At 32.2% G+C, this 13,611-nt stretch overlaps 1 protein-coding gene across 1 annotated transcript; it reads right to left on the bottom strand.

Annotated features, from left to right (window-relative positions):
- Positions 1-220: 220 nt before the first annotated feature.
- Positions 221-4,281, bottom strand: LOC133817896 (ribosome biogenesis protein WDR12 homolog). Its single transcript, XM_062250528.1, has 13 exons — positions 3,992-4,281; positions 3,773-3,873; positions 3,335-3,441; positions 3,052-3,087; positions 2,851-2,936; positions 2,031-2,089; positions 1,827-1,937; positions 1,589-1,714; positions 1,288-1,431; positions 1,056-1,164; positions 763-899; positions 624-659; positions 221-526 (listed from the first exon to the last, which is right to left on the bottom strand). Exons 1-13 carry the CDS (start codon positions 4,152-4,154, stop codon positions 434-436), a joined length of 1,308 nt encoding a protein of 435 aa, XP_062106512.1. The 5' UTR covers positions 4,155-4,281; the 3' UTR covers positions 221-433.
- Positions 4,282-13,611: the final 9,330 nt, after the last annotated feature.

Below are 13,611 nucleotides of genomic sequence, written 5' to 3' on the forward strand. Positions count from 1 at the left end.
TCTATTTTATAAGAGTAATTCTATTTACATCCACTTTTTCCTATCATGCATCCAACTTTGCTCTCGGTTGCCCAACATACGAAAGATCATTATTTTAAATAAATTTTCATAAAATTATAAAACTTTTTTGACACTTTTTTAAAACTTTCATTTATAGAAAAAAGGAATCCCATCTCCACTATTATTCATTAGACTTTTATTAATATTTTATATTTTCAACTCCAACAATAATAAGCCATCTTTACTTTGTTGCATAACCAAATTTGTTCATGACATAAGAATGAGAAATATTATGCTGAGATACAACAACGAGACTGACCTATTAATTATCAAGCTCTAATCTTGCTGCCTGAGTTGCTCTTAGGTATCGCAAAAAATAAAATATGAAGAAGTTCATTATAGTTTCAAAATTTTGTGTTTTAAGCTTTTGACATTACTGCACGGAAATCCCAGAAGAAATGCGAAGCTTTGAGTCCACTCCTCCACTAACAACAGCATCACCTTTCCACCAATCAGCACAAAGTACCTGAATTTGTTTGATTGACAATAACCATTATAATAAGTTGACATCCATTGTGAAGATAATGAAATGAGTATAATCTTCTCCTTTCTTTAATTTTTACCTTGTCTTGGTGTGAACCAATGACAGACAGAGGCCACTGCAATACAAAACAGTAACTTAGTAAATAGTGTCTTTAGGAGCAAAGAGATTAGGACTGAGTATACAAATAGCGCTTAGAAAACACAAGGAGGGAGCATTACCGCAGTTCTTAGATCCCATAGCATAACTTTCCCATCGTAGGATGAAGAGAGCAAATTAAACCATGATTTATTGTGCCACTTGCAAGCCGATATCCAAGAAGTGTGAGATGAAAATTGAAAGACAGGAGCAGAAGTTCCTATTGATAAAAATAATTTTCATTTCACATCAAAATTATGTTACATGTATGATGCATGTGTGTCCGAGTACATGCGTACTTTGTGTGCATGTTTAGCATACATTATATGATATGTGCAATTGAAAAGAGATTATATGCTTGGCTCATTAAATAGACCTGGTTTACGAGGATCCCATATTCTAAGAATAGGGTCAGAACCACCAGCAGCGATCATCATAGAACCTTCACCGCCAATATCAAGGCAGTTGAGGGATTTCCCACAATACTGTCAATGGAGGATAATGCCATCATCAAAGATATTTCATAATTGGACAGGAACAGAGACAGAAAAAGGTTTTGTTTTCCGTTACATACTGAGACAAAGTGCTTAAAGAAGAATATTTCTTACTATGTTCAACAAATCTTTGCCTGTCTCCACATCCCACCGTCTAATTGAATGGTCCCACGATGCAGAAAAGATCGTATCATGCTGTGACCAATTTACTGAAGATACACATTGTGTATGGCCAACTAGTGTAGAAACAGCCTCCCCCTGAGTTCAATATGAGATTGATATTAATAATTGTTAAACTTGTGAGGACAACAGATCATGCTGACATCTTAAGGCCAAAATATGTCCCTTATTTTCATTTTTTTTATAATCAAATGTAAAGACAAACCAGGCTTGAGAATACAAATATAAATAATACCTGCAATTGAGATTCCTCAGCTTGATCGTTCTTCTTTTTCTTCTTAATTGACACTAGGTCACCTTCTGTATTAATCTCATTAGTCTGCCACAAATTAATTGTGCTATCCCAACCACCTGAACAAATCTATGTGCATTGAAAGGAGTAAAGGGGCAGATGAAAATCAGAATCTAAATTTCAAAGGTCAATTTGCAATATATAATACAAGCAACTGCCAATTAGGATATATAAACTTTACCATATCCCCAGATGTCTGAGAAGATACACTTTGAACAGATGCTTTATGCCCACGCAAAATTTTGAATGGCCTTATCTTCATATGACTGTTTGCGGCCTCTTCTGCATTGAACTATAATAAGGAAAAACAAAAAGAGGGCATGAGATTCTCATTAGTCAAGGCAACAATTAACTGTGACAAAATAAAATAGCTTATTCCGATTACCTTCCATAGCCTCACAGTCTGATCTTTCGAAGCAGTGGCAACAGTAACACTTTCTCCACCTGCACAAACAGCAAAGCTTTTACAAGGGAACCAAAAACTCTGGTAAAGATAACAGGTATCATAGAACCACGACCCAATTATGCTTGAACACAGATTTCATACAAGCATAGAATGCGTTAATTAAGTCTCTTTTCAAAATTACTATAACTCTACACCATTTCTTAAAGAGAAAATGAAGATGGTTTTTCATAACCTGGGATCAAACATGGAAAAACAAGTCACATTGTTAGGAAGCCAGCATATCTTTTTACATAAGCTCTTTATAAGAAGTTTTACTGAAGTTCTTTCTTATTTAGACACGTAATAAATAACATAAAAAAAAAAGGATTTTTTTTTAAAATTATCATTATTAGTCTAGACTCTGTATATAAACCATCACAATTTGTCCAGCTCTTAAAACTTTTTTTTACGCCAATAACCAATGATGGAGCTGGGGATTGGGGGTGGCCATGCCCCCCTAACTTTTTTTTCTATATTTTTGTACAATGTATTTTTGAAAAATATATATTGGCCTTCAAAAAAAAAAAATTTAACATTTATATATTTTGTATATATATTAGTATAATCTTTATTAAAAAAACACTTTGGGCCCCTCTATGTTTTAGCCCCAGCTCCGTCATAATAGTAGGAGTGAGAACAAGCTAGTTAATTGACACAACCTTCATACATATAAAAAAAAAATGCCTTAATGAAAAAGCCCTGTAAACTTCGGTAATGACAATAGTCCATAAATTATTAATGATTTTAGTCCTAATTGTACCTTCTGAGTTGATGACTCGGGCAGAAGTAATTGCACCGCTATGTCCTTCCAGTATATGTGTACACACTCCAGCAGACTTCCACACCCTAGAGAATATTACATTTTAAATAATAAAAAAAAGAATGTATGTTAGGCCCCTTGTATGTATAATGATTAAGATGTAAAATAGACAAACAAATTCTGATAAGTGTGACAATTTACCTTCCTAAACCATCATAGCACCCTGTCAAAATGAACCTGCCAAATGTCAAAATTGATGAAATCTTAGAAACTTTAGTGCTAAACTTTTACTTCTAGTCAAGACACAATGGAAAAACAGTAGCACTTAGGGTAAGGGCTTAGTGATGCTATTTTTGAAAGGTGTTTTCATGCTAAAACTTCTTATTGACCATTTTACTTTTCAATAATCACATAACAACATTTAGTCTTTAAAGATTTTAGGGGTGGATAAAGATTGAAGCGAACTTCTCATGTACAGGCTTACCTGGGACTAGAGCCATCAACAGCGCTAACCCAGTCATCATGTAAAGAAGGTTCTTCTTCTTTACGTGGGACAACTGCCTTTATATACTCAATTTCCAATGTTCTTTCCTGCAATAGGTCAAAAAAAACCAGTGATTATCAAAATGACAAGCACTCCAATAAGCATTGTCTCTCGTCCTTTGTCCACTAAGCCTTCTTAGTTTATGCCAAATGCCATTAAAGAAACAAATGGCAACCTCCATCCCTAATGATGGTTGTAAAAGTAGGTTGGTCATTTTCCTAATTTCAATCTCTAATGCCAATGTTGTCATTTAGGAGAAGTAAATGGAAACCTTGTTTCTATCTATCTACTTAGTTTTTCCCCCAAATAAACACTTCCCGTTAGATAATAACTCAAAAAGAAAATAACAAAAACTAAATTGGGAAGGGACCATATTACCGCCGATATGCCCTTGGCGAGAAGAAACTGCTCAAGTGACATCCGAACGAATTCCCCATCGATGAGAAAATCAAAGGGCTCATGGCTCCACTCAGGATTTCCTGGTAAGAATAAGCAACTAAGCTTAAGAGTACTATCGACAGACGATAATTTGCAAATCCAACAATTGAGGTAAGCAATGAAAAGGGAAACCGCAAAAAAATAAATTATATGAAGTACCTGCTTGGAGAAGATTGTTGATGATGGTGGAAAGGCCCAGCCGGGTGAGGCTGGAAGGTATAGCAATAGAAGTGGAAGGAACTTTGAAAGGAGGATCGAGCTTCGTGACGAACCGGGCTTGGACCCGCGTCGAGTTCTCTTCTTCGTCTCCATCCCTGTCCATGTCTCTCACTCCTCAAGTGAATACTGGGTAGTAGTGAGAGAAATGGGTTCGGTACACGGGAGTGAAGCTAGGGTTTTGCAGAGGGTTAAGGTTTAGGAACGCGCGGAACTCCGTGGTATTATGAGGAAATAACAATGGGATTTTTTTATAAACTTTAATATTTGTAAAATTTTATTTGAATACCATATTATATCTTTTAATTTTTTTAGTAACTATTTTTGATATATTTTGAAATTATTTTAATAATTTTAATCTATTTGTGTTAATTTTTATCATTTATATTTGATAAAATATTTTTTTATATAATTCTTTGAAAGAAAAAACTAAGACATATTTAAAATGAAACGATTGTATTGATTATTCTTATATTTTTATTGGTAGTATTATTTTTTTTGTTATTTTATCTTTTGTGGATTTTCTGGATTCTTGTTGTCTCTCTATATTTATATATCTCTATATACATCACTCTTTTCTCTTCATATGCTTTGATTTTTTTTTCTTAATTGTTTGAAAGTTGCTGCTGGGTTTTCAAATTCATATGGATGTGTCTTCATATAATTTGGATTGATCTTATCTTCTTCGTCTTCTTTTTCTTCTTCTTCTTCTTCTTCATCATCTTCATCTTATTTTCCTGGAGATATATTAGAAAGTGTTTGCATTGCATATTACAGCAGCCTAATTCATCCACTGCTACTCTCACTTCCTCAATTGTTTCCACCACTACTCCTCCAAAAAAGAGAAGAAATCAATCATCATCAAGCAAGTATCGATTATATTTTGATATTATTTTAATAATTTTAATCTATTTGTGTTAATTTTTATCATTTATTTTTGATAAAATATTTTTTTACATTATTATTTGAAAGAAAAAACTGAGGCATTCATCACCATACGTTTTATTCTCATTTCTTCTTCCTTTTTTCTATTTTTTATCTTCTTTAATCAACATTTTATCCACAGTAACTTATTACCCCTATCAAAACAATTTTGATTTTTTTTGTGATAATAATCGTATGCCACTGTCTATTTTTTTAATGATGTGTGGTAACCGGTTACAACTATAAAAATCAGTTTTATTATTTAAGAGGTGTTGTAGTAACTGGTTACAACTGTAAAAATAATTTTTATTTTTTTAAGTAATGTACCATTATCAAAATATCAACTGAATTGTAACTGGTTACTCAGTGAGATTTGGAAGAAAAAAAATAATATGAAAAAAATAAACTAAATTGATCTTGAAAGTAACTGGTTACAACTAGGTCTGAAAAAAAAAAAACAAAGACAGTTGCATTGGTAAATGATTACTTAGCCAGACTTGGAAAAAAATAAGATTCAAACAGAAAATATAAACTAATCATAATCGTAACTGGTTTTAGCGAGGTTTGAAAAAAAAATCAAATCTAAAAAAAAAACCAATTGCTATGGTACCTGGTTACTTAGTCAAGTGTAAAAACAAAATCAAATCTAAACAAAAGAATCTAAATTAATCGTTATCGTAACTGGTTACTCATAGGTCTAAAAAAAATTAGATATGAATAAAATGAATCAGGCGTCATGGTACCTGGTTACTTGAACAGATTTTGAAAAAAAAAACTCAGAAAAATCAAAAGTTTTGTTTACTTGTTTTTTTATTTCTTATACTTGTATTCTGAATAAAATTTGTAAACCTATTGATACATTTTTTGAGCAAACGTTCTAGTTCTATTTCTTTAAATAATTAATAAATACATAAATATTTATGTTAGAACCTTATTTGATGAATGTTTGGCTGCTAAACCTATATCCAATTGATCTAAACATCACAGGGAATAACCTTTTGACAACTTTTGCCCTTTTCAACCAAAAAAACTAATCAGCTAACATAAGCTTTCATATGTTAAAAGTACCCTAAAATATTCAACTACCTAGCTTCTTATACTACCCTAGTCTACATTAAATAATAGCAGTCAACTTTTCTTAAGTACATTTCTTAAATCAAATCAAATATGAAGTCAAGTACCTGGTTACTTAAACAGATTTAGAAAGAAAAAAAACCCAGAAAAATCAAATATGAAGTTCAAAATCAGATGTGAAAAAGAAGAAAAGGAATAAAACTAGATTTGAAGAAAGAAAAAGAAGAATAAGAAAGACCGAATAAGAAGAAGAAGAAGAAAGAAAGAAGAAGAAGAAAAAGAAGAAAGAAAGAAAGAAGAAGAAGAAAAATCAGTTCGTCGCCGTCGTCGTTGGAGGCAGCGGCGGAGGTAGCATCGCTGGAAGAAATATGAGGAGAGATCGTGAGAAAGAAAATAAGAAATGGGGGAGGAGAAAGAAAGAAATGAGAAGAAGAGAGAGAGATCGTGAGAAAAGAAGAGAAAATAAGAGAATTAAGTTTATGGTAATTTATTTACCATATTTTAAATTTTTTTTCTAAAACTTACCATATTTTGTACAATTATTTTTTTTCCCATAAATTTAGAAACTATATATATTTTTCCCATATTTATGTAAACATCTTATTCTTTTGGTGCTATTGTGATTGATGGACTTTGGACAGAGTGGGCTGGGCTAAAATAATACGGTTCATAAGGCCATAAAATTGAAAACTTTCCTTTATTTATGATGTTTTATGGCTCTTTTTTAAGAAGTTTACAAAAATATGGTTTTTTTAAAAAAAAAAAAACTTATTTTATAGTTTTTTCAATAATTTTCAATTTTATGGATTTAGTTTCCCATATTTTTGTATAAAATTTGGCTTATGTAATAATTTTTCTCTTAATTAAAGTATCATTTGGTTGAAAGGAATGAAAATTGATGGATATGAATGAGAATGGGAAAAGGAATAGGAATGGAATTGAATAAAAATTAATATGAATAAAAAAATTGATAAAAAATTATAAAAAAAATTTCAATCTTGCATTGGAATAGTTTTTCCTCTCATTTTCAAAAGAAATAGTCATTTCACCAAAATAGTGGAGAAACCATTCCATTTTAATGACATTCTTATACTATAAAGTACAATTAAAGTACCAAACAAAGGAATGGAATGAAAATTGATTCCTTTTTTTTCCATTTCATTCCACTACCACCAATCAAACTTCACATAAATTTATTTAAATTGGGAGATTATTTTAGTCATTTAAGTGTTTTTCATTTGATTATTTTTATATTAGTTTTATTATACAATATTGACTTAGTATTTTAAGAAGAGAATTTAATCTATTTTATTATTTTTATAATGTGTAAGTTTTATTTTTCATAATTTAATATTACAATTTAAAATCACAAATACATTTTTATTTTTCCAATTTTAGTTTTCATATCTTCAACTTCTCTTGTCCGTGACGTCTTATTTCTCATTCCTCTTTGTCAAACTTTTTTGAAAAAAGCATTTTATTCAGTCGTCTCTCCTTTAACTCAAAATATTTTATTATTTAATAACATTTTTATTACTGTACTTTGTTTTTACTATACATAAAAAAAAGTCAAATCAATTTTTTTTGTTCTGACTTTTTTTTTAAGACTATTACTATTTTTTCCTTGTTTGGTTAAGTAAGTGATTACAATCACATTTTCATATATGAATTTTTTTTTTTCAAATTTGAATGTTCTCATTAGGGTAACTGGTTACCCATTGACGTTTTTTATATCTATTTTTTTTCTTTCCAAATTTTGATGTTCCTATCAGAGTTATCAGTTACCCATTCAAGTTTTCTTTTTCTTTTTTTCCAAATTTGTATGTTCCCACTAGGGTAACTGGTTACCCATTCACATTTTTATCAAAAAAAATTTCAAATTTGAATGTTCCTCATTAAGGTACTTGGTTACCCATTCACGTTTTCATATCTATTTTTTTTCTTTCCTAATTTGGATATTCATATCAGGGTTGCTAGTTACTTATTGAAGTTTTCATATCTATTTTTTTCAGATTTAGATGTTCCCACTAAGATAATTGGTTACCCATTCACATTTTCATATAATTTTTTTTTAGATTTGAATGTCCCCATCAAAGTAACTTGTCAGGTCTATTTTAGTATGATTTTAGCGTGTGTTTTTAATCTTTAAGGTGGTTTGGTGCAGTATTATGCTTCTGTTGGTGTGTATTTTCAGGACTTAGCAATTAATCAAAGGATGGAGTGGATGTGGTGTGAAGTGTGCTAAATTAAGGATGATTTTTGCAGTTTTTGCATATAGTTTGATTATTGGTTACTCTTGGATGCCTAGATAGACCACAACAGTGAAAATGGAATTCAAAATGTGATTTAAAAATACTGGACAATAGGGTCGCGACGCTTATAAGTAGAGTCGCAGCACATGCAAAGTCAGAGAGGTTGCTAAATACTGGAAACGGAAGGGTACCGATGCTTGAGAAGTCAAAGGCAAGCCGAGTCTGAGCAACTGGAGGCGGGTCACGGCGCTTGAGTCCGTACAGCGTACGAAAATTGTATTTTTATGAGGGCAAAATGGTATTTTCACAGGGAATCACTAGGGTTACTATTAAAACTTAATTTTGAGTGATTCAAATCACTTTTAGCCGCTGGAAATCAAGGGATTCTTGGAGAACAAGACTGGAATTCATCAAGAGTTTTCTTTCTTCTTCTTTAATTTCTTTTTCTTATGTTTTCTTATGAATTAATGGATGTTATGAATTTAATTATGAACTAATTTTATTTTCTAGGGTTTTAATGTAGTCTCTTGATACTTTATTATTAGTTAATACAATTTCTACGATTTCTTCTTCTTCATCGTGATCTATTTAATTTGTGATTAATGAATATAAATAATTTGACGTTGTTTGCATAAATTTAAGTCAAAATCTGAAAGGTGAGATTTAAATGTATAATAGTTAAATAGACATCATTTCAATATAGGACGAGAGTACATATATGGTTTGTGTAGCTTTTAGGATTTCTATTCTCAATGCTTGCCTTATGTTTGGAATTTATCACAGAGATGTAGAAGATTCACATATAGGTTGAGAGATTTATATATCCTAATAATAATATAGATTGTATTAGTAAATCTGCTATTACAATAAGAAAAATAATAGTGAAATTGTATTGATGAAGTAATAAAGTAGATAGATGATGAAATTGAATATCCTAGGTTTTCATCCATTGAATTAATTTTGTTTTTGTTTGTTTATGTTGTTAGTTAATTATTAATATTCTTGAATCTAAGTTTTATTAGCCAAGTAGAATTGGAAAGTTAATTATTGGTAGCTAATAACAATCTATGTGGGACAATACTTAACTCTATTATTACTTGTCATACGATTGTGTATACTTGCACATTGAAATTATCGCAAAATAACTGGTTACCTATTTGTATTTTCATATTTTCATTGTTTTTCTTTCCAAAGTTGGATGTTCCTATCAGAGTTACAGTAAAAAGAAAATGCTGAAAATTTTGATTTGAATTTTTGTATATATAGTGGAAAAAACCGTACAAAATAATTACAATAATAAATAATAAAATAGTAAAATAATTATGTAATTGTGTAATGTTTAAAATGGAATTTAAGATTATTATAATTTTACAAACGAAGGTCGGTTTATTAAAAATTAAACAAAACTAGTGTTGTTATTATAAATGTCATGATAACTAATTAATGCATATTGATAGTAACTAAGATAATTAACTAACATCCCAATTGCCGGTAACCAACTCAGACTAAACAAAACAAAAGTGACTTGTCCTTAAAACATACATACTAATATAAGATTGTATTTTCATAATTACTTGTCATAGGATAGAGATATCTATGAAGTATTAGAAATTACAAATGCTTAATAATTCTTGATAAGTTTGGAATTTTCTATAAGAAAAAGATAGTAGAAAATTTTACAAGCAATATCGGAAGAACCGTTTAAATGATTATCATCTTGGTTGTTACTACTTTCTATTCTATGTTCGAATATGACAATTTGTTATCATCTTATTACTTCTTTATGATTTTATGTACTTACGCTTTTAAATAGCACTACAATCTTATAAATACATAACCATATATACTGACAACTACTAGCATCAACAAACTCCTTCAAGATAATTTTTTTTACCTTGAAAATGAAAAAAAAAACCGATGAAAGAATTAAAATGAAAAAAAAAAAGAAGAAAAATAATGGAAAATTGGAAAGAAGAAAAAAAAAAAGGAAAAAAATTGGTAGAAAAAAAATTAAGGGAAAAAAATTGAAAAAAAAAATGATCCTCAAAATCAAAGAAAACATAACTATCATTAAAAATGTGGCATACACTACAAAAAACGAGGCCTATACCGAGAACAAATGTCATCAGTATAAGCCCAAATGTTCTCGGTATAGCCTATACCGAAACCATGTCGTCGGCATAAAGTCCTCGGTACAGCCGCGTCGGTAGAACAAAACTTCTACCGACGACAATCAAGATGTTGTCGGTATATGTTATACCGAGGACAATGTCCTCGGTATAGAGTTAAAAATGTCCTCGGCACAACCAACCCCAATTTGTCAAAATAAATAGAGTTAATGGTATATAGCGAGGACAATGTCCTCGATATAGACTAAACCAGAATTTTTTTTTTATTTGTAATATTTGTTCCCTTATTTATTTATTTAATTTAAATTAAATATAAAAAAATATAATAAAATTAAAACACTTATATTAAACATATAAATAAAAAAACATAAGAGTATGTTTGCTGAATCAAAATAAAGAGTTGTCTTAAACATGATAATGTAATAGTCCATTGTAATAAAATTCATACATAACTCCTACTGAGTCGGTGCTCCAACATCGGGATCATCAGGTGGTGGTGGGGCACATTGAGATCCTGGGGTGATACAATGAGTCCGGACATGCTCCTCTAACTGTCGGAGACGCTCTCTCATCGCAGACATCTCTTCATCTCTAGTTTGTGAAGGACGAAAATCAAATGGTGTTCGGTCCCTTATGTTAAGGATACGTCCATATCCTTTCTGGTGGCCCCGTCGTTTTCCGAAGACAGTTTGTACCAAAGATATGTCTTCATCTTCAGGCGCACTCGAAACTGGTGTGGAACTCTCAGTATCAGTTGTCTGTGTCTGCTGTGTGTCGCGATATGCACGCAATTCCTCCTACGATACAATGTATAATGTAATTATGTTTTGTAAACAAACAATTAAAATTTTGAAAAATGTTTAAAAAAACTTAACGTACCCAAGTATTTTTGGCTGTCTCTGTCACCCACCGAAGATATGGCAAGATCTCATTGCAGTTGTTTAGAATATACCAATCCGCTATTTTCTTCACTTCATCCTCCAAAATTGTCAAGGATTTCTTACCAATTGGACGACCCTGAGATCGAAAGACCGACATCTTTTTAAGTGATGGACCAACATCTACATTTCGGTCTGGACGATTGAACTTTGTCTCAACACCTTTCAAGTACATGGAGCAAAATGTAAATGCCTCATCAACCACATATCCTTCTGCTATTGACCCCTCTGGACGTGCTTTATTATGGACATAATTCTTCAATTTTTTCATATACCTTTCAAAAGGATACATCCACCTCATGTGAACCGGTCCTCCAAGTATTGCTTCTTCCGGTAAATGTATTAGTAGATGGACCATGATATCGAAAAAAGCAGGTGGGAAAATATTTTCTAACTTGCAAACAATCTCAACTATTGAAGTTTTGACTTTTTCTAAATCTGAGACTTTTAGAGTTCTCGCACAAATGAGCTTGAAGAAAGTGCATAACTCAATAATAGTTGTACTCATCGATTTCTCTAGGAATGCATGCACACCAACTAGCAAAAGGCGTTGCATAATGATGTGACAATCATGCGATTTCAAACCAGTGATCTTATTGTCATTATCAATCACATTTTTCCTTAGGTTAGATCCAAAACCATCTGGAAACTTCACTGATTTAAGAAATCGACAAAACTTTTGGCGATCTTCAACAGTGAAAGTGAATTTGGCCGCAGGCTTTTGTATCCGTCCATTCAACTTCCTCAGCTGTAACTCTGGTCTCATCTTCATCTTCTCCAAGTCTACTCTGGCACTAATTGTGTCTTTGGTCTTATTCTCCAGCCCAACTATTGTGCCTACTAAACTGTCGCACACATTTTTCTCAACATGCATAACATCTAGATTGTGTCGCAACATTATGTTGGCCCAATATGGGAGCTCAAAAAATATACTTTTTTTCCGCCAACCTACTTGCTCTTTTGTACGCTTTCTTTTTTGGCCGCCATAACTGACATGCTTACCAGGAAGAGAATCGGGTATAAAACTCATTTGTGTGAACATTTCTTGCATGGTTAATGGCTTTGGTGGTAATCTTTTTTCAACGACACCATATGTCTTCTTGTCCCTTCTAATGGCATGTTTGATTGGTAAAAAATGTCTATGACCATAAAAAGCAACCTTCTTTTGTAAACGAATAGATGGTGTTGCCATATTGCAAGTAGAGCAAGCATGATAACCCTGGCCAGTCCATCCAGAAAGACTACTTCTTGCTGGGTAATCGTTTATAGTCCACATCAAAGCTGCCCGAAGAGTGAAGATACTGCCATCGACTGCATCTCGAGTCTGTACACCAGTCACCCATAATTCTTTTAACTCATCAATCAATGGTCTTAAGAAAACATCAAAATCTTTTCCTGGCGAATGAGGTCCCGGAATTAATAAGCTCAACATGAAATTAGTTTCTCTCATGCACAACCATGGTGGCAAGTTATATGTCGTCAACACTACCGGCCACATACTATAAGAAAGACTCATATTACCAAAGGGATTGAATCCATCTGCAGCCAATCCAAGCCGCACATTCCTGGGTTCCATTGCAAATGTTGGATTATTTCGGTCAAAGTCCTTCCAAGCTTTCCCATCAGCAGGATGACGCAATACACCATCTTCTTTTATACGTCGCTCGTGATGCCATCTCATATGTTGAGCAATGTGCCTCGATGCATATTTTCGCATTAACCTAGGGGTTAAAGGAAAATAACGCATCACTTTATGAGGCACTTTCTTTCCCTTGGTGTTCTTGTCCACCCATCGATCCTCCCCACAAACAGGACATTTGCTTTTTCTAGCATGTTCTTTCCAAAACAGTGCGCAATCATGCTTGCAGACATGGATTGACTCGTAGCCCAATCCAAGTTTCCGCAACAACCTTTTCGCTGTATAATGCGATTTTGGAAGCTTATTTGGGGCTGGAAATGCATCATGTAACAACTCCAGCATTCCATCAAATATTTTGTTGGGAATTTTGCCCAACACTTTGAAATGCATTAACTTCACTAGCAAATTCAATGATGTGTAATTTTGACACCCGGGGAATAATGGAGCCTCGATCTCAGCAAACAAATCGTTATAATGTTGCCCACCTCTGTAGTCTGTTGTAGGTATCTCTTGATCGCGCTCATTCTCTTCATATTCGTCATTGTCATTTTGCATAAGATCATTGAGAACATCCATCATTTCATCTTCATCATTTTGATCTATCACT

The sequence above is a fragment of the Humulus lupulus genome, chromosome 2, assembly GCF_963169125.1.
Source record: "Humulus lupulus chromosome 2, drHumLupu1.1, whole genome shotgun sequence".
Lineage (NCBI taxonomy): Eukaryota > Viridiplantae > Streptophyta > Magnoliopsida > Rosales > Cannabaceae > Humulus > Humulus lupulus.

Excerpts from the sequence above, each read along its gene's own strand:
- LOC133817896 (XM_062250528.1), bottom strand. The coding sequence starts at position 4,154 with ATGGACAGGGATGGAGACGAAGAAGAGAACTCGACGCGGGTCCAAGCC. Across the intron at positions 3,088-3,334 it reads GTTGATGGCTCTAGTCCCAG|GTTCATTTTGACAGGGTGCT; the intron begins GTAAGCCTGTAC and ends GACATTTGGCAG. Across the intron at positions 2,937-3,051 it reads TGCTATGATGGTTTAGGAAG|GGTGTGGAAGTCTGCTGGAG; the intron begins GTAAATTGTCAC and ends AATATTCTCTAG.